Source organism: Erinaceus europaeus, chromosome 15 (assembly GCF_950295315.1).
Source record: "Erinaceus europaeus chromosome 15, mEriEur2.1, whole genome shotgun sequence".
Lineage (NCBI taxonomy): Eukaryota > Metazoa > Chordata > Mammalia > Eulipotyphla > Erinaceidae > Erinaceus > Erinaceus europaeus.
Genome location: NC_080176.1, coordinates 27689566 through 27713696, shown reverse-complemented (window position 1 = coordinate 27713696; position 24131 = coordinate 27689566). Strand labels below are relative to the sequence as shown.

General features: G+C 53.1%; 1 protein-coding gene across 1 annotated transcript in view; it reads left to right on the top strand.

The window, feature by feature from the left end:
* LOC103108952 (NADPH--cytochrome P450 reductase) overlaps window positions 1-24131 on the top strand; it is a 39809-nt gene that overhangs the window by 12343 nt on the left and 3335 nt on the right. The window contains exons 2-3 of the mRNA XM_060172323.1: window positions 11043-11234; window positions 23409-23620. Of these exons, the coding sequence (XP_060028306.1) occupies window positions 11056-11234; window positions 23409-23620 (391 nt within the window). The 5' untranslated portion in view covers window positions 11043-11055. The remainder of the gene's footprint in view (window positions 1-11042; window positions 11235-23408; window positions 23621-24131) is intronic.

The window sequence follows — 24131 nt, the reverse complement described above, 5'->3', positions numbered from 1 at the left end:
CATTATTGGATAGAGTCAAATTGAAAGGGGAGGGGGAGAGACAGAGAGACACCTGCAGCCCTGCTTCACCACTTGTGAAGCTTTCCCCCTGCAGGCAGGGAGCAGGGGCTTGAACCTGGGTCTTTGTACACTGTGATGTCAGCACTTAACCAGGTGTGCCACTGCTTGACCCCCTTTCTGTCTATCTTCCCCCTCCCCTCTCAATTTCTCTCTGTCCTATCCAATAAAAATGAAAAATGGCCACAGGACCAGTGGGTTCATAGTACAAGCACCGAGCCCCAGCGATAACCCTGGAGATAAAAATAAATAAATAAATAAATAAATAAATAAAAGGTTGAGGATGAAGTGGCCCTGGGGGTTGTGCAGTGGATAAAGCATCGGACTCTCAGGCATGAGGTTCCCAAGTGCAATCCCTGGCATTGTAAGTGCCAGAGTGCTGCTCATAGTAAGAAGTAAATAGATCTTAGCCAAGGAGACAGTGCAGCAGATAAGGCCTTGAACTCTCATGGTTGAAGCCCCAAGTTTGACCCCTGGCATCCCATGTGCTTCTGGTTCTTCCCCCCTGCCCCCCTCTCTCCTCCCCTATTAACCAGTATTTAAAAAATAAAAGGGTGAGGTACAGTGACTCAGAAATAAGGGAGGGATAGAGAAAAGGAGAGACACCACAGTACTGCCCCACCATGCGTGAAACTTTCCCCATGCAGGTGCTCTCATGTTGGGGTGGGGGCTCTAACCCAGCTCCTTGTGCCTGATACAGTGTGCACGCTCTTGGGGGAGCCATCTCCCAGTCCCCTGCCGAGGACTACATGTACCCCCTACACCCCTGGAGTGGCTGTATCCAGGGCCAGGTTTCCGTGAGAGCACAGACGCTGAAACCCTGTGCCTGCCAGAGCTAGCAGTTGTGTCTTCCTGTTTTCACTTGCGTGTGACAGTCACTGCACCCCACTTCCACCTGACCCCCCCACACCCCAGCTTCCTTCCCTTGCTAGACTGACCCTTCCCCCCCACCCCCAGGCCAGAAGTGACTGCTGACACAGACACTGGCCGGTCCAGCCCACTGGGAGCCGCCTTCTCCCTGGGGAGACTGGGATCTGCCCAAGGACCACGCTCACTCAAGGAGCTAGTTCTGACCTGCTTTACTTGTTTTGTTCTTTTAAGATTCCTAAAGAGACTGCACCAGGGGTTAGACTCACTCCCTCACACCTACGAGCCTCTTCCCACCCCCAACCCCCCCATCGCCCTGCTCCTCTCAAGCCTCTGGGCCTTGTCCAGCTTTTTGTTTTTTGAAGCCTGAAGCCATGGCCCTGTTTTCCCAGCAGGTCACCCCAGGTACTCTCCCACTTTGTGTCACCTGCCACTTCATGCCTCCCCCTTCAGGAATCCCTCCCTGACAACATGGGCTCCCTCTGGCTCTCTGTCAGCTGTCAGCTCTGTCCTTAGGCATCAAAGTGACCATAGATCTTGTCTGGTTCCTCTATAGTGTGTTGGGGGTCCCTTCAGGCCAGGGGAGCCCTCCTCCTCCTGGCAGCCACGCTCTCCAAGGTCATCTCTCCCCGCCCTGCCCACAGGCCCTGTGCACCCCATACTACCCAAGGCCCGAGCAAGGTGGTGAGGAAAACACGCCCAGACTGGGGCCTCTGCTAACCCCGCCAGCTTGAGCCCTTACCCCTCCCTCCACCCAAGAAGCTGTTTAAAAGGAACTTTTAAACCACCTCTGTCAGGTGGTCCCTTCCCCCAATAAAAAGCCAGAATTTGCATTCAAGTCTTGGTTTTTCTTAATGTGGCCGAAATGTAGAAGCCAGAGTCGGCAGGTTGAGGACGAGGTAGCTAGTCCCTCTCCTTAGAGTGAACGGCATGGGGATGTTTGGGAAAAGTCATTTTGTGCAATGCCAGGGAATGAACCCAGGGCCTCCAGTGTACAAGGGTCCTCTGAGCAGCCTTCCCAGCCCAATCCTACTACTATTATTACTAATATTATTTTATCCTATAAGCTCCTTGGGTGCTGTCCATGGTGCTGAGAGAGGAGAGACCCCACACACACACCCCTGCTCCACCCTCTATGGAGCTCTCTGGGTGCTGTCCGTGGTGCTGAGAGAGGAGAGACCCACACACACACCCCTGCTCCACCCTCCATGGAGCTCTCTGGGTGCTGTGCATGATGTTGCCATGTGGTACCAGGGCTCTTTTCTCAGAACCTCATGCACAACAAGATGTGCTCTCTGCCCACTGAGCCATCTCCTGGCTCAGCTGTTGTTTTCCTGCTCTGTAGATGTCAGAGTTGGGCCACCTCTGTCATTGCAGGTCATTCTGGTGGTGGCCCTATGAGGGAGGCCTGACCCCTATCTGATTGGTGGGGATACTGAGGCATGGGGGGGCTCCAGGCGGTCACAGCAAGGGGGGACAGATGAGCAAAGCAGGGGGCAGTAGCCCCAGTGTGTCCCCAGGTCCTGGTAAGGCAGCTTGACTGACAGGAGCTTTCTGAATCCTTTGGGCTCTGCTCACATGTCACGTGACATTCTGCAGGGCAAGGCCGGTCCCTGCTCTCTGAACATCTGTTTGTGCATTTCTGTTTTCTCTTGGCACCAGGCTCCACTTTCTTCTTTAATCTGCTGTGCATGATCTTTCTCTCTGTCTCTCTTTTTTAAACTTTATTTATTTTTCCTTTTGTTGCCCTTGTTTTATTGTTGTAGTTATTACTGTTGTCGTTATTGATGTTGTTGTTGGATAGGACAGAGAGAAATGGAGAGAGGAGGGGAAGACAGAGAGGAGGAGAGAAAGACAGACACCTGCTGACCTGCTCAACCGCCTGTGAAGCGACTCCCCTGCAGGTGGGGAGCCGGGGACTCAAACCGGGATCCTTCCGCTGGCCCTTGCGCTTTGCGCCACCCTCCATCTCTTTTTCTGGCAGAGCTGGGGCCTCACAAGGCTGTGGTCCTTGGGTCTGTGTGTGAATGTGTGGCAGTGGCCTGGGCCAGGACCTGCTGTTGGGGTGCTGCACTGCTTTCACCTCAGTTCTCGCTACTGAGCACCGCCCGGGCCTAGATGCTCTCAGTTCTTATGTTTAGGCAAGCTTCTTGGTTGTGGTTGCCTTCCCTCACAGGTACTGAAAACCCCAAGTTTTATGGGGTTTACTCTCTTCTGTCCAGGCTAGCTGTGTGTCTTGTAGAAAAAAATGTCAGCGTGATCCGAGAGGTGGTGCAGTGGATAAAAGTGTTGGACTTTCAAGCATGAGGTCCCGAGTTCAATCCCCATCACATGTGCCAGTGATGCCTGGTTCTTTCTCTCCTCCTAGCCTTCTCATTAATAAATAAATAAAACATTAAGAAAGAAAGAAATTGCCTTGTGGGGGGGGGCAGAAAGATAGATCTCTAGAGAGGGTGTGGGCCCAGGTTTGAACCCCAACACCACATTCAAGGTGACATAATCTCAAGGGAAGCTCTTGTAATGTGGTTCTGCCTGTCTGTCTGTCTGTCTACATATCTATCTATCTATCTATCTATCTATCTATCTATGTATCTATCATATATGCAAAGGTGCCCTGGGAGTGGTGAGCTTGAATAAGGCCCCAGTTCCAGGGGGAAAAAATTGGCTTTTTGTAACTAACTCGACTGCCAAGTCTAAACCCTTAAAGCCTTTATCCCTCCTGATCCAGAAAGCTTTCCACGGGCACATTCAGAACTTCATCATGTACAGAGAGGGTCAGAGACACAGGAGACGTCTTAAGAAGAGGGTAATAGGATAGGAATCTCACGGTGCTGGCAGCCAGGAAGCAGCCTCAGGCGCCATCCAGAATCATCGCTGGCACTCCTGACGGACCTTGGGCCGAGGGCCGAGAGTTCACGGTCCCAGTAAGGCCGTTTGGCTGGTGGGAGCTTCCTGAATCCTTCGGGCTCTGCTTGCATGTCAGTGACGTTCTGTGGGGCAAGGCCAGTCCCCATCCTCCAGGCATCTGTTTATGCATTTGTATCTGTTCTTGGCATCGGGCTCTGGTTTCTTCTTTTAATCTGCGGGTCGTAATCTGTCATACTTGATAACTCTTGTTTCTTTTTCTGGCAGAGCTGGGGCCTCACAAGGGTGTACTTTTCCACTGCTCCTGGGATGCTTCTTTATTCAGAAAGAGAGGGAGGGACCCCACCACTGGAGATTCCCCCAGCACTTCCCATGCCCTGCCAGGGCTCAAACCTGGGGCTGTGTGTGTGCATGGCAAGGCCTATGCCTTGCTCAGTCTGCTTGGTCTCCGGCTAAGTGGTGTTTATCCTGATAGTCTGATGGTCCCAGACTTGGCCAGTGGACACACTTTGAGTTATGTCCCCAGCTGCTATTCTGTGATTTTTTTTTTTTCTCAAGAAAGACACCACCACACTACTCCACTGTCTATAGGGCTCCCTGAATGCTGTCCATGGTGCTGCCATGTGGTGCTAAGTACCAAGCCCAGGGTTTGGTGAAGCTTGCTTCTCCATCTCCCACGTTCTGTGATGTGAATGGGGCGGAGGGGCGGGGGGTAGAGCAGGTCTTGGTGGTGGAGGGAGGTTCAGTAAGAGACCTGGGACCTAATATCAAAGTACTAGCTTAGGTCAGAGACTCGGGATTTCCCTGTGGTTATGACCCCTTCCCCCAGCTCTGTGTAACAGGCATGTCCTGTGTCCCAGGCACCCTGCACCAGTGGCCTGCACTCTCCCCTAGTGCAGGGTGGGGAGCTTGAGAGCCCCTCCCACTCCTTCCTTCTGAGGGGAGGGGTGCAGAATCTGGTTCCCGGAGAGCTGAGCCACAGACCTGCCATCGTGTGAGCTGCCCCTGTCCAGCCCCTCCTCCCCACCCCCCACCCCCATGCCCCTGTAGGCCAGAGCCAGCTACAGAACTAGTCAACCTGGAGCTTGCTTAAACCCGGGCAGCCCTCGGCCCTCTGCCTCCTCCCTTCCTTCCACAGGCTTAATGTGTACTGGGGGTGTGGAGGGGTCGCCCCCAGAAATAAATGTGGATGGTAGTAGAAATGCAGATTCCTGGAAGCCCAGGTTGGGGGTTTGGGAGACAGAGGTGGCCTGCAGTCCGTACTGTGAAGTGTGAACTTGCGTGGCTCACTGTCAGAGCCTAGCTGAGTCACCCCAGCTCGCCCGCCTGCCCGGGGACTCTGCCAAGGGCTTGGGGAGCTGCTCTGGCCCCACAGGGACTGCTGGCAGCCGGACCGATGGCCTCCACAACCTACTGACACCTAATCTGAGTCCATCTTCATCCATCCTCATCTTCCTCCACCCCTCTCATCCTTCTCCTCTTTCTCATTTTCCTCCTCTTCTTTCTCCTTCTCTTTCTCCTTTTTGCCACTACTGGGAGACTTCACTGCTCCAGGCTGACCTTTTCAGGTAGAGAGATGGACAGACTAAAACTTTCCCCGGTGCAGTGGGGCCGGGCTTAAACCTAGGTCGTGTACATGCCCCCCTTTAAAAATATATTTTATTCATTTCTTTATTTTAATGAGAGAGATACAGAGAGAAAGACCAGAACCCAGCTCAGCTCTGACTGATGGTGGAGCTGGGTATTGAACCTGGGACCTTGGAGCCTCAGGTAGGAGAGTGTCTTTGTATGACCATCGTGCTGTCTCTCTTTTGCTCTTGTCATCTCCTTGGCTACAGCGCTCCAGGCTGACTTTCAGAGAGGGAGAGAGAGAGAGAGAACCATGAAGCTCCCCCAATGCTGGGGGGGGGGGCACCCAGGGTCTCCAGGGTGGCACACACACACACACACACACACACACACACACACACACACCAGCAGCACACTATCCACGTGAGCTGTCTCCCTGGCACTCCTGTTCCAGCCTCATGAGTGGATGGACCCAGGCTGACAAAACAGATTTCGGGTTCACTTCCCCACTCACCCAGTGGGGTGATGCCTTGTCTGTCTGCAGGATTTGTGCCTAGTCACGCCGCCCCAGCACCTGCTGCCCTGCGACTTCCCCTTTCACATCCTCACAGCTGACTCAATGCTACTCGTGTGTCACTGGGTCACCCTCCAGCTGGGTGGTGGTGTGAAGGGTAGAAGGCTGCCAACCAGACCAACACCCGGAGCCTCACCCAGTGTGCTCGGAGGCCCTGGCCTTAGTGCCTGCCTCCTGGGCCTGGGGGTCCTGCCCCCCTCACCTATCCCAGGGATGCCCCCAGGACTTCTCCCTATTCGGGCCTGCCCATGGCACTGTTGCTGCCCGACTGTGCCCCATTGCCTGCACAGTGTTGTAAGTCAACATCCTGAGGTCCAGGACATAGTCAGAAATCACAGCCCACCCCAAAAGCCAGGAAAATCCAAACTCACAGGAGAATCACGTGGGGCCCCAGGTTTGAACCCTAGCACCACATGGAGAGCCACCAAGGAGGTAGAGGAAACTCCACAGATGATAGACTGGAACTATGCTGTCTGTCTCCTTCCCTCCTTCCTTCCTTCTCTCTCTCTCGTTCTCTCTTTCCTTGGCTGACATACAAAGAATCCACACATGTCCCCATGGAGGAGGAGGAACCAGAGGAGACGTGGCAGGCAGCAGCCCAGCCCCTCAGCGGGGTGGAGGGACCCACCATGAGCAAGACGCTAGAGCAGCAGAAGCGCCTGGTGTGGGAACAGTGAGGCTCATACCCCAACACTCCTCCAGCATCGCCAGGGCTAGAGGGTGTGGCCGAGATGGCACTTGAAGAAACAGAAGCTGCAAAGCTGTCTAGCCAAGAGAAAGCTCCCCTAGACCTGTGCATGCTTCCCCATGTGTGGGGCCCCGGGCTTCAGCCCCAGCACCACATGGGTGCTTAGGAGCTGGGAGGAGTAGGACCCTCTGTGGGGGGGGGGGGGGGGTTGGCCTAGTTTGCCTGTCGGGAGCTGCAGAAAACCCACCTGCATATTTGCTTTCTAAGTTTTTCATGTGTACTTCGACGTTAAATGTGATGTATTTGGCAAAAAATCAGGGGACCAGAGCACCCGTCTGTCCTCTGTGATATGCCCTGGGTGATAAGGGGGGAGGGGATCCTCACGCCCGCTGAAGACTCTTACCACCCTGCCCTGTGCCCCCATCTTTTATGTGATGCTAGGGAAGGAACCAGGGGCTCAAGCATGCGCCTTACTGATGAGCGATGTCCTGGGCCTAGTTTTTAAGTCCTACACACTTAGCGGGGGTGGGATGGGGGGTGGAGAGGCAGGGGGACCAAGAAGCACGAGTCCCCTTCTGTGCCCACCAGTAGTGCCAGGGTTGGAACCTTGGGCCCCAGGCGTGCAGGTCCTGTGCTCTGCCGCTGAGCCACCCCGGCCACTCAGCTAGGCTGTAAGCACAGCTGTCGTGCCCCGTGCTTCTATTTCCCTGTGAGCACATCAGAGCCTGCTGTCAGGAAGGGCTTTGCCCAGAGGCCTGGCCAGGCCTGATGCACCAGCTCTTGTCAACAAGAAATACAAGAAATACAATGGTGATGCAAAAGGCATTCCTGCCTGAGGCTCTGAGGTCCTGGGTTCAATCCCTAGCACTGCCATCAGACAGAGCTGAGCAGGACCCTGGTAGAAAAAAGGGGGGTGGGGAAAAAAAAAAGAAAAAGGGGGTGGAGGAAGAGGTCACTTTTCTTTCTTTTTTTCTGTTCTTTTTAGGATTATTTATTCTTTTTTAAAATATTTATTCCCCTTTTTGCCCTTGTTTTATTGTTGTAGTTATTATTGTTGTCATCGTTGTTGGATAGGACAGAGAAATGGAGAGAGGAGGGGAAGACAGAGGGGGAGAGAAAGACAGACACCTGCAGACCTGCTTCACCGCCTGAGAAGTGACTCCCCTGCAGGTGGGGAGCCAGGGGCTCGAACCAGGATCCTTACGCTGGTCCTTGTGCATTGCACCACCTGTACTTAACCCGCTTCGCTACCACCTGACTCCCAGGATTATTTATTCATTCTTAATTCTTTATTATTATCTTTATTTAATTGGATAGAAATCATGAGGGAAGGGAGTGATAGAGAGGAAGAGATACAGAGAGACACCTGCAGCACTGTTTTACCACTTGCAAAGCTTTCCCCCTGCAGGTGGGGTCCAGGGGCTTGAACCTAGGTCCTCGCACACTGTAATGTGTGTGTTCAACCAGGTGTGCCACCGCCTAGCCCCAAAAAGGTCACTTTTCATATCTGTTGATTTTCTTCTCATTACTGTTAAGGGTTGAGTTGGTCCCCTGGCTTCCCAGAGTGTCGGGGCAGGATTCCTTGTCAAGTACTCCAGCATCCAGCCTTCTGTGTCCCCTTTGATGGCCTTGTGCCTGGGGGGGTGGAGGGGGGAACTTCCGTAACCTGTTGGTCCTGACTGCTTCCTAATTAGGGCCCAGGAACACCCCAACATTGCATGGCCCTCCCAGGATTTCTGTGAGTCCAGAACATTTGGGACTCCACCCAAGGATGGTGCTGGTGGACCTCTCCCTCCCTGTCTCTCTCTCTCCCCCTCCTCTCTAACTCCCTTTCTTTCATGGGTGTGACAGGCGACTGACAGGCTGCAGCCGTGACTCAGAGGACACATGGCTGGGGTGTGCAGGTCAGCCCAGAGCTGGCAGCCCCACCTCCCAGGGGCACTGCAGACACCCTCCCCTCAGAGTTACGGTGGTTGGGCAGCCAGTGGGAACATGTGGGGGGGGGGATTTCACACCCCCCCCCCAGTGCCAGCCTCTGGGCTTGTCTGTCCTCAAGGCTGCTTCTTATGCAGTTGTCAATCTGTTATTAGATTATTTGCTTTTTGCTGCCAGGGTTATTGCTGGGGGTCAATGTTTTGTTTGTTTGTGTTTCTTATTTACTTGCTAGAACAGAGGAGATAGAGACGGGGGGGTGTGTCTCAGAAGTAGTGACATTCAGCAAGTGCTGGACAGGACCCCAGCTTCCCTGATGGCATCTGGAATCCTGCTAGGGGGACCACAGGTCGTGGGGGACAGTGGTGATTACAAAGCTTGAAGGTGGGCCTTTGGGAGCCATGTTCGCCTGTGCTTGCAGGCTGCAGTGACTCTGGAAATGCTTGCTTCTCTCCCTTCAGCCTCTCTTGACTCATCCTAGGTCCACATACCTGCCAGCCTGCGGTAGACAAGCCAGTCCGGCAGCTACTAAGGGAACTGATGGAGGAGGGGCAGGTGTGCAGAGAGAGGGAGAGGCAAGACCGCCCTCCGGTTCAGAGATGCTCCAGGACTCAAGTGAAAACATTATTCTGGCTCTGACTTTTATTTATTTATTTATTTTTAAACAAGGGCCTTTTTCTTTTTCTCCAGAGTTTATTGTTGGGGCTCAGTGTCTGCACCATGAACCCACTGCTCCTAGAGGCCATTTTTTCCCATTTTGTTGCCTTTGTTGTTATTGTTGCCATTGATATTGTTGTTGTTGTTGGATAGGACAGAGAGAAATCACGAGAGGAGGGGAAAACAGAGAAGGGTAGAGACAGATAAGACACCTGCAGACCTGCTTCACCGCTTGTGAAGTGACCCTCTTGCAGGTGGGGAGCCGGGCTGGAACCGGGATCCTCATGCTGGTCCTTGCACTTTGCGCTATGGGTGCTTAACTGCACTACCACCCAAGTCTGACTTCTTACTACAAAGCAAATCGTGACTACAGTCAGCACAGATGTTGGGTATGACCCCTAGGCAGAGCTCACTCCTTGCTGTGTGGAGGCCTAGACAGCACCCAGGGAGCCCCATGGAGGGTGGGGCAGGGCCGTGGGGGTCTCTCCTCTCTCAGCACCATGGACAGTACCCAGGGAGCCCCATGGAGGGTGGGGCAGGGCCGTGGGGTCTCTCCTCTCTCAGCACCATGGACAGTACCCAGGGAGCCCCATGGATGGTGGAGCAGGGCTGTGGGGTCTCTCCTTTCTCAGCACCATGCACAGCACCCAGGGAGCCCTATGGATGGTGGAGCAGGGCTGTGGGGTCTCTCCTCTCTCAGCACCATGGACAGTACCCAGGGAGCCCCATGGATGGTGGAGCAGGGCTGTGGGGTCTCTCCTCTCTCAGCACCATGCACAGCACCCAGGGAGCCCCATGGATGGTGGAACAGGGCTGTGGGGTCTCTCCTCTCTCAGCACCATGCACAGCACCCAGGGAGCCCCATGGATGGTGGAGCAGGGCTGTGGGGTCTCTCTTCTCAGCACGGCTACTCAGTGGCATAACACATGCCCAAAGCTCTCCTTTCATCTCCTATCTCCATATACAAAGTAATAATAGTAATGATGATGATAATGGTAACGAAATGGGCCAAGTCTCTTCAGGGCCAAGCCTGAGATAAGCCAGACACAAGTTTCCAGTGTGCCACCCAGACACACTTCATTCTCCCAGATGACGTGTCCCTGGAAAGTGAGCCGAGCCCTCGTCCATTATCAGCGATGCTGGGATGAGCCCAGGGCTGCAGGCATATCAAATGCCAGTTTGTTTTAAACACAGGCCTGAGGCTTGAACCTGGGACCTTTCCGACCCAGGCAGGAAAATCTGTTTTGCAGAACCATCATGCTGTCTTCCCAGCCCTGCTATAGACTTTTTGAGAGAGAGAGAGAGAGAGAGAGAGAGAGAGAGAGACCAAAGCCCCGGTTCACTATCCACGGGGCTCCCTTGGTGTTGTCCACGGTGCTGCCGTGTGGTGTGGTGCTGGGTAGCAGAGCACTGACCTCACACACAGGTGAATCATCTCCCAGCTGAGTCACCTCGGCTCCTGTAGGACCAGATGGCATATTCCAGAGTCTGAAGGTTATTCCCCAGGGCCCAGTGCTGGAGACCTTTGGGTCGAGACAAGGGCTTGTTGAGAAGTGACCCTCCTCCATGTCACCCCTCTCGTGCTGTGTCCCATGGTGCTGGGGGTCCGTGGCTCCCATCCCCTCTGCGTGGGGACCGTGTCCTGACCCCTGCAGGGCTGGGCTGAGTTCAAGGCCAAGGTTGCTGCTGTGTCCTGGCAAGGACCCCAGGCGTGAGCCACTCCTGCCTCTGCCTCCTGACAGTCAAGGCCGCCCTGAGGCCCAAGGTCCAGGCTGCAGTTTCAGGGGGCTCCCTGCTGCTCCCCACTGACGCCTGTCTCTTCTCCCCCCGCAGTTGTGCTATCGTCATGGGGGATTCCAGCCCAGATGCCGCAGCCAGCATGTCGGAGACGGCGGCTGAGGAGGTGTCACTGTTCAGCATGACTGACATGGTCCTCTTCTCCCTCATCATCGGCCTCCTCACCTACTGGTTCCTCTTCCGGAAGAAAAAGGAGGACATCCCCGAGTTCACCAAAATCCAGCCAGCGTGAGTGCCGCCAGGGGAGGGTGTGGGGGGTGGTGTCTAGGGGTGCTGCGATCAGGGTGGCCCTGCCTCGACTTCTCTCGAATCTCCTGCCCACTCCGCCATCAGAGGGACCGTTCAGAGCAGGTCATGTGAGGCCCAGGGGAGGGACACTGTCTAAGGCCACGTGTCCCCAGCAGCACTGGAGCTGGCTCTGTGTTCCCCTCCTTCCTCCAGACCCGCCGTCTTCCTGTGTCACACGCGGGGGCCTTCCAAGTGAGGGCTGTCTGCACGGGGCTGTCTCTGCAGGAGAGGAGCCGTGGCTACAGGGGTGTCTTTAGCCCCAAACACTTACTAATTTCTCTCTCTCTCTTATTTATTTATTTTTTTAATTTACGGGCCAGGTGATGACGCACCTGGTTGGCGCACATTATATGTTCAGGGACCCAGGTTTGAACTCCTGCTCCCCACCTGCAATGGGGAAAGCTTCACGAGAGGTGAAGCAGTACTGCAGCTCCTTCTCTCTCTTCCTGTCTCTCTCTCCCTTGTATCTCGCCCTTTCCTCTTAAGTTCTCTCAGTTCTATCAAATAATCTATAGAGAGGGAAGGAGGGAGGAAGGGCAGGAGAGAGAGAGAAAGAAAAGAACGGAGGAAGGGAAGGAAGGAGAGAGGAAGAAAAGAAAGGGGAAAAATACCTGTTAATGAGAGTGAGAAGCAGAGCATCACTGACACATCCAATGCCAGGGACTGAACTCAGGACCTCGTGCCTAGAGCCCAGTGCTTTATCTGCTGTGCTACCCCTCAGGCTGCTATTTTCACCTTTAAAATCAAGAGAGCAGCCTTTGGCTTAGATCTGTCCTTCCTCTGCACCATCCTTGCACTGGACCCTCCAGGGCTGGATGTGTGGAAGTTGCTCTTCCGCCTTCGTGCCCCACTGGGTCTGTCTCCACTCCAGACCCAGACCCGTACGCAGGCTGTGCGCTGAGCTTCTGATGCTAAACTAGAGTCCATTATGGGTTTGAGGGAGGGATTTGCTCAATCAGCTACCAGGACTGGAGAACTCACTTTGCCACTGGCTCACCTGTTTGTTACACTTTCTTCATTTCCTTCTCTCTCTCTCTCTCTCTCTCTCTCTCTCTCTCTCACCATGTGCGTGTAAAAATGCAACTCATGCCCACGTTTTGTTTTCTGCAGTCTTCCACTTTACCTTCTACTGTTTCTCAGTGTTTCTGAGTGGTGTCTGCAGGGTTTTCTATGTGTGTTATCACATCACCTGCAAAGAACCAGAGTTTCACTTCTTTCCTAACCTCAGTTCCTTCTGTTTCTCGTGTCTAATTGCCTGGACCATGACCTTTAATACCAAGTGAAATTGATAAGATTGGACAAGCCAGGGAGGGGGAGATAGCATAAAGGTCATACAGAGAGGAGTTGTCATATCTGAGGCTGAGGAGTCCCAGGTTCAGTCCCCAGCACCACAAGCCAGAGCTGAGCAATGCTCTGGTAAAGAAAGAAAGACAAAGGGGCCAGGTGGCGGCGCACCTGGTTGAGTGCACATATCACAATGCGCAAGGACCTGAGTTCGAGCCCCCGGTCCCCACCTGCAGGGGGATAGCTTTTCAAATGGTGAAGCAGGGCTGCAGGTGTCATCTCTTTGTCTCTCTCCCTCTGTCACCCCCTTCTCTCTTGATTTCTGGCTGTCTCTATTCAATAAATATTTTTTTTAAATTTTTTAAAAGAAAGAAAACAATTACAGAAGCCAGACCTCCCACCTTCTGCACCCCTTAGAGATCCTTGACCCACACTCCCAGAGGGGTAAAGGCTAGAGATACTTCCAGTGGAGGGGAGGGGTATGGCACACTGGTGGTGGAATTGTATGAATTGTACCCTCTTATCCCACAATCCATCATTATTAAATCACTAATAACATTTTAAAAAAAGAAGTTGAAAAATAAGAAAACAAGACGGAACATGGACTGCATTTGGTGTAGTGCCCCACAGTAAAGGACTCTGGGGTGGGGGAGGGTTCAGGCCCTGGAACATGATTGCAGAGGAGGACCTCGAGGGGGTTGGATCGTTGTGTGGAAAACTGAGACATGTTACACATGTACAGACCACTTCTGCATTTTATTCTTTGTTACTGTATTTTATTGTTCACTGTAAACCATGAGTCCCCCCAAATTTAAAACATAATACTGGAAAGAAAGAAAGGAAGGTCTGGGAGATGGTGCAGTGGATAAAGCATTGGACTCTCAAAAAGCTCAAGGACTGGCTTAAGGATCCCCATTGGAGCCCCGGGCTCCCCACCTGCAGGGGAGTCACTTCACAAGCGGTGAAGCAGGTCTGCAGGTGTCTATCTTTCTCTCCCCTCTGTCTTCCCCTCCTCTCTCCATTTCTCTCTGTCCTATTCAACAGCAACATCAACAATAACTACAACAATAATAACCACAACAATGTTAAACAAGGGCAACAAAAAAGGGAAAATAAATAAATAAATATTTCTTAAAAATTAGGGGAAAAAAAGCATTGGACTCTTGAGCATGAGGTCCTGAGTTCAATCCCTGGCAGCACATGTGCCAGAGTGATGTCTGGTTCTTTCTCTCTCCTCCTGTCTTTCTCATTAGTACATAAATAAAATCTTTAAAAAAAAAATAAAAGGAAGGAAGGAAAGAGAAAAGAGATTGGACAACCCAGGTACTTCCTGAACCTAAAGGAGAAGCGTTCAGTTACTCACTTCTGAGGGTGCTGTCAGCCAGAAGTCTGCTGAATGTGATTTAAAAAAAAAAAAAAGAAAGAAAGAAAGAAAAACAACTGTGGCGCAGTGGATAAAGTGTTGGGCTCTCAAGCTATAAGGTCCCAAGTTCAATCCCCGGCAGCACATGTACCACAGTGATGTCTGGCTCTTTTTCTATCTCCTCCTACCCCCTCTCATTAATAAATAAATCAATAAATTTTATGATCTTTATTTATTTATTGGATAGAGACAGCCAGAAATTGAGAGGGATGGGGGTGGTAGAGAGGGAAAGAGACAGAGAGACACCTGCAGCCCTGCTTCACCACTCCTGAAGCTTTTCCCTCTGCAGGTGGGGACCAGGGACTTGAATTCGGACCCTTACGCATTGTAAATTGTGTGCTTAACCAGGTGCACCACCACCCAGGCCCTAGAATGTGATCCTTCAAGTGTGCGGTGTCTTCCCCTTATCCCCGCCTCACTGACTTTTTTTTTTTTTTTTTGCCTTCAGGGTTATTGCTGGGGCTGGTGCCTACACCATGAATCCACTGTTCCTGGAGGCTATTTTATTTCCCTTTTGTTGCCTTGTTGTTTTATTGTTGTAGTGACAGTTGTTATTAATGTCGTCGTTATTAGATAGCACTGAGAAATGGAGGGGAGAGGAAGATAGACAGGGGGCAGGAAAGACAGATACTGCAGACCTGCTTCACTGCCTGTGAAGGCGACCTCCCTGCAGAGGGGGAGCTGGGGGCTCGAACTGGGATCCTTTTTTTTTTTTTTTTTTTAATTTTGAATCCACAATTGGAGGCTGGAGTCTTTTTTTTAATTAATTAATTTATTTTAATATTTATTTTATTCCCTTTGTTGCCCTTGTTGTTTTATTGTTGTTGTCATTGTTGGATAGGACAGAGAGAAATGGAGAGAGGAGGGGAAGACAGAGAGTAGGAGAGAAAGACAGACACCTGCAGACCTGCTTCACCGCCTGTGAAGTGACTCCCCTGCAGGTGGGGAGCCGGGGCTCGAACCGGGATCCTTATGCCGGTCCTTGTGCTTTGCGCCACCTGCGCTTAACCCGCTGTGCTACAGCCCGACTCCCTTGAACTGGGATCCTTATGCTGGTCCTTGCGCTTCACACCATACGCACTTAACCTGCTGCACTACCTCCCGACCTGCCTCATTGACATTTTTATCCTACTCCAGAGCTGAAGCTTGTCAAATGCTTTCTTGCCATCTGTCATGGTGGCCATAAGATTTTTCCCCCATTCATTTATGATACAGATAGAAATTGAGAGGGAAGGGGGGAGAGGGAGAGAGAGAGAGAGAAAGAGACAACTGCATCATTTCTTCACCGAGAAACTTCCCCCTGCAGGTGGGGACCGGGGGTTGAACCTGGGTCCTTGTGTATTGTGACATGTGCGCTCAACCAGGTGCGCCACCACCACCACCCCCCACTCCCACCTGACCCTAGCCATAATATTTGTGTGCTTCCCTTCATTGACATAGTGATTCACCTTCGTTTGTGTATGTTGAACCACCCCTTGCATTCCCGGAAGAAATAACACATGGTCATGGCCTCTGACTTTTTAATACCTCATGGAATTTGATTTGCTGACACTTTATTGACAATATTTGCATCTTATGTTCATCAGAAAAATTGGTCTTGTTTTTTCTTTCTTTTTTGTGTGCCTATGAAGTTTGGCTTCATGTCCAGGTAATGTTGACATTATATTATAAACTGTGTTCAGAAATACTTTCTCTTCAGTTTTCTGGAGACATATGAAGGGTTGATAGACTTCACCGGTAGAGCCGTGATCTCGTCCAGAACTTTTGTGTAGGGAGAGACTTTTTTTTTCTTTTAACCAGAGCACTGCTCACCTTTGATTTATGATAGTGCAGGGGATTGAACTTGGAACTTTGAAACCTCAGGTATAAGAGTCTTTTTGCATAACCATTATGCTATCTACCCCCACCCAGGAGAGTTTTGATCATCATTGCAGTTCCCATATTTGCCATAGATCTATGCATCAATTTTTCCATTTTTTTTTTCTGGTTCAGTCTTGCTAGGTTATATTTTCTTTCTTTAAAAAAAAAATGTTGGGAGTCGGGCTGTAGCGCAGCGGGTTAAGCGCAGGTGGCGCAAAGCACAAGGACCAGTATAAGGATCACGGTTCAAGCCCTGGCTCCCCACCTCAAGGGGAGTCGCTTCACAAGCGGTGAAGCAGGTCTGCAGGTGTCTATCTTTATCTCCCCCTCTCTGTCTTCCCCTCCTCTCTCCATTTCTCTCTGTCCTATCCAACAACAATAATGACAACAGTAATAACTACAACAATAAAACAACAAGGGCAACAAAAGGGAATAAATAAAATAAATATTAAAAAAATGTTTTATTTCTCTGTTTGCCTAGAGGCAGAGAGAAATTGAAAGGAAAGGGGGAGATAAAAAGGGAAAAAGAGAGAGGGGGGAGACACCTACAGCATTGTTTTACCAGTCATGAAGCTTCTTTCTGCGACTGGTGATCAGGAACAGCCTGTGCATTGTAATGTGCACTCGATCAGGCTCACCACCACCCAGCCCCTGGGCTGTGCTTTCTCTAAAAACTGTTTTAGTATTCTAGTTAAATGAGACGGATAGAGAGGTGGCAGAGCCCGGCTCAGCTCTGGCTGACTGTGGTGCTGGGGATTGAACCTGGGACCTCAGAGCCTCTGGCCTGAAAGTCTTCTGCAGAACCATTATGCTGGCTCCCCCGCCCTATCTTATAAAGAGGTATCCATTCCCTCTAGATCACTGAATTTATTGGCAAATAGCTGTCATACTTGTCTCTTATGGTCCTTGTGTGTTACTGTAAAGTCATGTAATTCTCTTACCTTAAAATATTTATTTATTTGTTTATTTATTTATTCCCTTTTGTTGCCCTTGTTTTTTTTTGTTGTGGTGGTAGTTGTTATTGATGTCATCGTTGTTGGATAGGACAGAGAAATGGAGAGAGATGGGGAAGACAGAGGGGGAGAGAAAGAGAGACACCTGCAGACCTGCTTCACCACTTGTGGGGTTCGAACTGGGATCCTTACGCTGGTCCTTGCGCTTTGCGCCACCTGCACTTAACCCGCTGTGCTACCGCCCGACTCCCCAGTACTCTTAACTTTTATGTCTGACTCTTCCTTTTCTCCTTTTTCAAGCTGTGCATTCCTGGAGGGTGGGGCTCCCCAAATTCCACAAGGGCAGATCTTGGTGTAGAGTGTGGGACTGTGCTTAGCCAGACTCCTTGGGGCTTGGGCGAGTGAACATTCAGACCCACTATCCAGTCCAAGCTCCCTATTCCAATGCCACCAAGTTCCCTCTCCTGGGAAGCTACAGTCTCTGAATATTAGAGCAGATATCCAGGGAATGTGGTTCTCAGACCAGTGGGAGGGCATTTACTTAGCATTTTAAGAAACTCAGCCCACAGCTGAAGCGGAGTGCGGACCCAATGCCTGGTGCCCCGGAAGGCCAGACACTGTCACGGCACTTTTGGCCGCACGGCAGCCCAGGTGCACAGTGGAGGCAGCAGCCAGTCTCAGATCCCCCTCTCGCAGCCACATGCTGAGGGCACAGGGCCCTGAAGGGCTTTTGCTGACTGCCCTCCTCGGGAAAGCCGGCGGCAGGTCTCAACCCTGCTCGCTGTTTCAAGGACCCAAGGTGGGCGGTGCATGTCTCTGACTGTTGTCCAAATTCAGCCGTAACTTCTTAATGTCCTTACAAAACAGTTCCCAGTTCCTAAGAGTTGTTAACTTTCTTGAATCCAGTTGTCGATTTTCCAGCCACCTCCCTCTAGGGCCCCGGCAGGCACTTCCATCCCCTGGGACCTCCAGGGCACCATGGTCCTCCTGTCCCAGGTAGCTGTGCGCAAGATAAACAGGGACCCCATGTTCATGGATTTGGAGCTAATCCCTTAACCTCATTTTGCCTCAGTTCCCTCATCCAATTGGTTGAGTTCTCATATTAGATGAGGTCATATATATATGTGTGTGTGTTTCTTTTTCTTTAACATTATAATGAGACATTTTTTTTGCTTGTCTGTCTGCTGTCCTACCTGTTGGGAATGCTCAGAGAGACACCCCAAATTCTGAGACCCTTGTCAGTGAACCCCAGGCTCCTGCAGGGGTGGGTGTGACAGAGAAGCCAGCTTTAGATGAAGCCCCTGTCTAACACCACTGGGTGTTGTTCCTGCCAGTGGCTCCGGGTTGGTGCCAGAACTGTGAGGCCGGGTGACAGCTCAGCAGATAGAGTGCATGCCTCACCAGCTACTGAAGCTTCCCCTGGTGCTGTGGGGGCCAGGCCTGAACCTGAGGTACATGTGTGGCAAAGCAGTGCGCTATCCACTCGAGCCATCTTGCTGGCCCCATCCTTGTAATCTTTGAAAAAAGCATCTTATATCTTTGTTAAAGGCAGTGAGAACCAGAGTGTCACCCTGGCATGTCTGGGGGTGGGGACCCATGCCACCAGGAAGCCCCACGCATGCAGGCCCTCTGCTTGGCCGCTCAGCCCCCTCCCTCTCCTCTCACGCCCATCCCCACATGTCCACGTCCACCAAACCCAGACACACTGCTTAAGACCCAAATTCATTGGCCTTTGAGGAGCCAGGGAAACAGCTCAGCCTGTTAGAGCACCAACTGGCATGCCTGAGGCTCAACCATTGGCACCACCTTAAGCCAGAGCTGAACAATGCTCTGGTATTTCTCTCTTCTCTTCTCACTTCATCCTATCTCTTTCATAAGAAATAAATCTTAGGGCAACAAAAGGGAATAAATAAAATAAATATTAAAAAAAAAAAGAAATCTTTAAGGGAATCGGGCGCTAGCACTCCGGGTTAAACGCAGCTTCCCCCACCCCCATGCCTTCCAGACCATTCCCAAAAGTCTGCTGGCTCCAAGGGGACTGGGAGCTGTTTTTTTTTAATGTTTTTTTTTTATGTTTATTTATTTTCCCTTTTGTTGCCCTTGTTGTTTAACATTGTTGTGATTATTGATGTCATTGTTGTTGGATAGGACAGAGAGAAATGGAGAGAGGAGGGGATGACAGAGAGGGGGAGAGAAAGAGAGACACTTGCAGACCTGCTTCACCGCCTATGAAGCAACTCCCCTGAAGGTGGGGAGCCAGGGGCTCAAACCAGGATCCTTATGCCCGTCCTTGCGCTTTGCGCCACATACGCTTAACCCGCCACGCTACTGCTGGACTCCCACGGGAGCTGTTTCTATGGAGTGTTGTGGACCTGGGGACCACGGGCATATCTCAGTCCTTTTTTTATTATTATTATTTTTTTAATTTTATTTTATTTATTCCCTTTTGTTGCCCTTGTTGTTTTATTTTTTTATTATTGTTGTTTTATTATTGTTGTAGTTATTATTATTGTTGTCGTCGTTGGATAGGACAGAGAGAAATGGAGAGAGGAGGGGAAGACAGAGAGGAGGAGAGAAAGATAGACACCTGCAGACCTGCTTCACCGCCTGTGAAGTGACTCCCCTGCAGGTGGGGAGCCGGGACTCGAACCGGGATCCTTGTGCTTTGCGCCACCTGCGCTTAACCCGCTGCGCTACAGCCCGACTCCCATCTCAGTCCTTTTTTTAAAAACTTTATTTATTTATTTTCCCTTTTGTTGCCCTTGTTGTTTTTTATTGTTGTAGTAGTTATTGTTGTTATTGATGTCATCGTTGTTGGATAGGACAGAGAGAAATGGAGAGAGGAGAGGGGGAGAGAAAGATAGACACCTGCAGACCTGCTTCACCGCCTGTGAAGGGACTCCCCTGCAGGTGGGGAGTTGGGGGCTCAAACCAGGATCCTTATGCTTAACACGCTGCACTACCAACCGACTCCCAGTCCTTTCAATTCTGAGGACACACACACACACACACACACACACACACACACACACACACACATACACCTTTATTTGTTTTTATCCTCAGGCCTTCACTGCTCTAGGTCAACTTTCAGAAAGAGAGAAAGAGGGAGTCTGCAGCACAGAACCAGGCCTCCAACCCGAGTCGCCTGGGGTCTCCTATGCACACCAACTTCTCAGCCTCTGGCTCAGATGCCTTTGGCGGAGGGAGGCCCTGTGGTCACCTTTCCCACACCTGCCTGGGCCCCGCCATCACACCCACAGAGGCCTGTAGAGAAGCCACAGAGAACCCCTTCTCCTTCATGACCGGAACCTCCTGGTTGCCCAAGGGCAAGGGGCAGGCCTGCGCCTGAGGGCTACTGTTCTCTGGACACGGATGGGGTGGCAGAGGGGATGCCAGCAGGGGCAGTGAGCCAGGCCTCCCTATCCACAGCCAGCTCCTTGGTGCTGCCTGGAGCGAGCACAGCACAGGGCTTTGTCACTATCTGCTGTACTGTGTGCACTCTAGCGGGTGTACAGGGATAGGCAGACCTCGGCTTCCCAGAGCTATGAACTGAAGGGGCAGGAGGCACTCAGCAAGGGTGTCGGCCTTTGACCGCCCGCACCTGCTGGTCCCTTCCACCCCCAGCCTGTACCCTGGAGGGCTTAGACACCCTGACACCTCAGCCCAGGCAGGGGGGCTGATTGGGAGGTCCCACCCTGCACCCCATGTCACCAGGTCTCAGGGAATGTTCCCAGTGGCTGGGAACAGGGTGAATCACCCCGGCTTCTCCAAGTGACTCAGTGCTGCCACTAGCTCCCCCTTGGCTTCCCCATGGTTTGTGGGGGTGGGGTGGGGTAGTTCCTCTCCTCCACAGCTGACTTCTGAAGCCCAAACCCCAGAGACCCCGGCTCCTGATTTGGAGCACAGAGGCCCTAATCAGAACCTTGCATGTGCTGGCCCAAGGCTCCCAGATTTAGCCACTGGCTACTGGGGCCCTCAGAAGGGGGCATCCACTCAGCCCCTCCTTGTGATAGGAAGGGAGTCCCCCAGAGCCCCCGTGGCCAGGCCCCGCTCTGCTGAGGCTCTCGGCCACAGTGACCTGTGACTCCACCCGCCATGACCCCCCCCCCTCCCCCGTGTGTGTCTCTCAATGGGAAAGGGGAGGAAGGGCCGCACAGACAGTTACCAAGGAGACCCGTGGGGGCTGGCAGGCTCCCCCCTCAGTCCCCTTGACGCAGGGGCTCACGGGAGGGAAGGCTCGTCTTCCCTCAGGAACAGCCCCAGGCTGGGGACCTGGGGGGCACTCCCTGACTTCCTGGAACTGGGGGATGGACGGGGGCCGCCTCCCAGGCTGAGAGCAGAGGCCTGAGCCCAGGCAGCATGGGTTGTGTGTACTCGACTCCGCGGGACGAGCCCCCCCACAGGTCAGTCCCAGCTCAGCCCTTGGGCTGGGGAGCTGGGGGTGGGGGGCACCCAGCCCCGTGTGGAGCAGCTGGGCCTGCAAGAACAGAGTCTGTGGGCAGAGCTGAGGCGGCCGCCGCCCTGCTCCTACAGGGATGGGGATGTGGGGCCAGTGGAGGCTCTGCGCAGAGCCTCAGAAACCAGCCCAGGAGCTACAGAGTGAGTGTGGATTGCCACACACACACCCTCACCACACACACACAGAGCCCTGAGGCTTGCAAGGAACCAGTGCTGGTTCTGAGAAGTATCCACAATTCTTGGGCTACCCCTTCCCCGAGGACGGGGTGTTAGCACCCCTCACCGGTCTCCCTAATGTCCCAGCCAGATGTGCTCTGGAACTGTGGCTGCGTGGGCCTCACTGGGGGAGGGTGGGGGGATGCTGGTTTCCGGGGCTTTTTCTGTCCCCTAGGGCTGGCACTGTCTGAGCATCGAGCCCGGCTCCTCCCAGCAGGCTTGGACATGAGCTCACACCTCCCCCCAGCACTGCAGAGTGAAGTTACGGGGGACCTAAACGGCATAGACACGGCCCCTTGAGGAGCCGGAGAAATGGGGCCACCCCCTTGGGTGTGGGGGGGAAGCCACTCTCAGCTCACTCTGGAGCCCCAGGCTGCTCAGAGACTTACTTTCCTGCTCAGGCGGGGAGAGGCTGCACCCAGGGCACCGGCACCCACAGTAGCACTGGGACAGGGGCAGATGGCACCTTACAGAGGGAGAGGGGCCACCCACCCCCACCCGTCTGCAGGGGGGCAGGTCAGCACCTCTCCCCACGCTCAGCAGATTGTGTCTTCTGAGAATGACTTGTCGATGAGACAGAGAGAGCCAGAGGTCACACTGGCATCCACGGTGGCGGGGTTTGAACTTTGGACCTCACACGTGCAAGTCCTGTACTCGGTCCCCTGTGCCGCCCACAGGAGCTTAGGCTGTGAGGTCAGAGGCTGTGCCAGTGTCCAGGTCACCTTGTGGGGAGCAGGGCAGCAGGCGGGTCTCTGCACTCCTTCCCTCCTCCATGGTGGGGTTGGTAGCTGTCACCATAGCTCAGGGGCAGCCAGGCTCCAGCTGCACCTCCCTCCCCCGTATTCCTGTAAGCGACTTTGTCCCCCAAGGTCCCAGCCGCCACTTAGCCCCCCCCAGTGACAGTTGAAGTCAAAGGCAGTGGCCCTGGTGCCAGAGAGCCCAGTTCCTCACAGACAAGTTGTGAGCCGGGGAGCCCTGGACCCCCACACCTTCACCTTCCCAGTAACCTGCTGTCTGTAGTGCAGTGCCCACCAGGGAGAGAGCATGAGGCGTGTGCCTGAGTGCTGTTCTGGTTTTTCTCTCTCTCTCTCTCTCCCCCCCCATAAACAGCATAGATCTTTACAAGTGAGTTATGCCAGTGGGCTGGGAGAGGGAGAAGGAAAGGGGGCAGGGGATACTTGTGCTATCTCAGACACCTGCAAGATGTGTTTAAGGCTGAGGAGACAGCATAGAGGTTCTGCAAAGAGACTCTCACACCTGAGGCTCCGAGGTCCCAGGTTCAATCCCCAGTACTACCACCAGCCAGAGCTGAACAGGACTCTAGGAAAAAGAAGAAAAAAAGGGAGCAAGGGAGAGAAAAAGGGGAAGAGGAGGGGAGCAACGGAGAAGTAGCCCCTCCCACCTCCCCTCCTAGTCCCCCTTCAGTGACCCTGCAGGCTTGGGGGTGGGGCATGGATGGCCAGGCCCAGCAGGGGTGCTGCCCTCAGAGGGGTCATTTTGGCTCAGGGCTGTCCACGATGCTGGGGCCACAGAGGAGGAAGTGACAATGTGTGGCCACAGGGAAAGTCACAAGAGTGCTGGGGTGGCAGAGGACCCTCAGGGTGGAGGTGACAGAGTTGGAGTCAGCATTGCTTGGGTGGGGGAGGTGGCTGGCAAGGTGAGGACAGGTTCTCCAGGGCTCATGGGGACCACTGAAGGCCCTAGGGCAGAACAGGGCAGTGGTATGGGCCAGACTACCGAGGAACCTCCTGGCACTGAGGAGCCAAGTGCAGAGGAGGGCACAGGGCAGGTCCCCACTCTGAGAAGGGTCCCAGGCAACTCCGGGACTAGCCTAGGGGCCTGGTGAGGAGGCACCAGGGGGTGGGGCTGGAGCCCTTGGCCACATGGCCCTCACCTCCCACTGCTTCTGTGTTCCAGGGCCCAGTCATCTGTCAAAGACAGCAGCTTTGTGGAAAAGATGAAGAAGACGGTGAGTTTTCCGCCCGTGCTCTCGCCTGCTGGTCTGGCCCTGGCGGTGGGAAGCCTGTGGGGGGCAGCTTGCCTCCGGGCAGCGGCTGGCATTCTGCTCCACACACACTCCCATCTGAACTCAGCTCCCAGGCTGCTCCGCGGCCAGCCTGCGGCTCACAGCACTGCTTAGGTGTTGGCCTCTGAAGTCAGGGCGCCTCCCTGCCTCTGCCCTGTACCCCAGCTGAGGTGTGTGTGGGGTGCAGCTTCTTGGGTTGCTTGTTTATATATTTAGCCTGATGACAGAGGACCCTTTCCACTCTTAAGATCTGGAGCAGAAACTGTTCACGGAGCAACTCTCTCTCTCTCTCTCTCTGTCTTTCTCTCTGGTCACTACTATGCTGTAGGCCTCATGGATCCTTCTAAAGCTGCTGTCACCACACACCAGGAACAGGAAACCACAAATCCTTGGTTCACACCCGACTTAGACTCTATAAAGCTTAGGAGCACAGGACAGGCACCCACAGGCACCCACAGGCCTTGCTTCTCTGCTTGCTGACTCTGGATCCACCGGCGGGCCGGTCCCCTGACCTACTCAACACACACCCCTCATCGGCAGAGCCGCACTCAGCCCAGCATGTCAGAACTGAGGCTCCCGGGGACAAACTGGGAACTCAGGTTCTCACACATGCT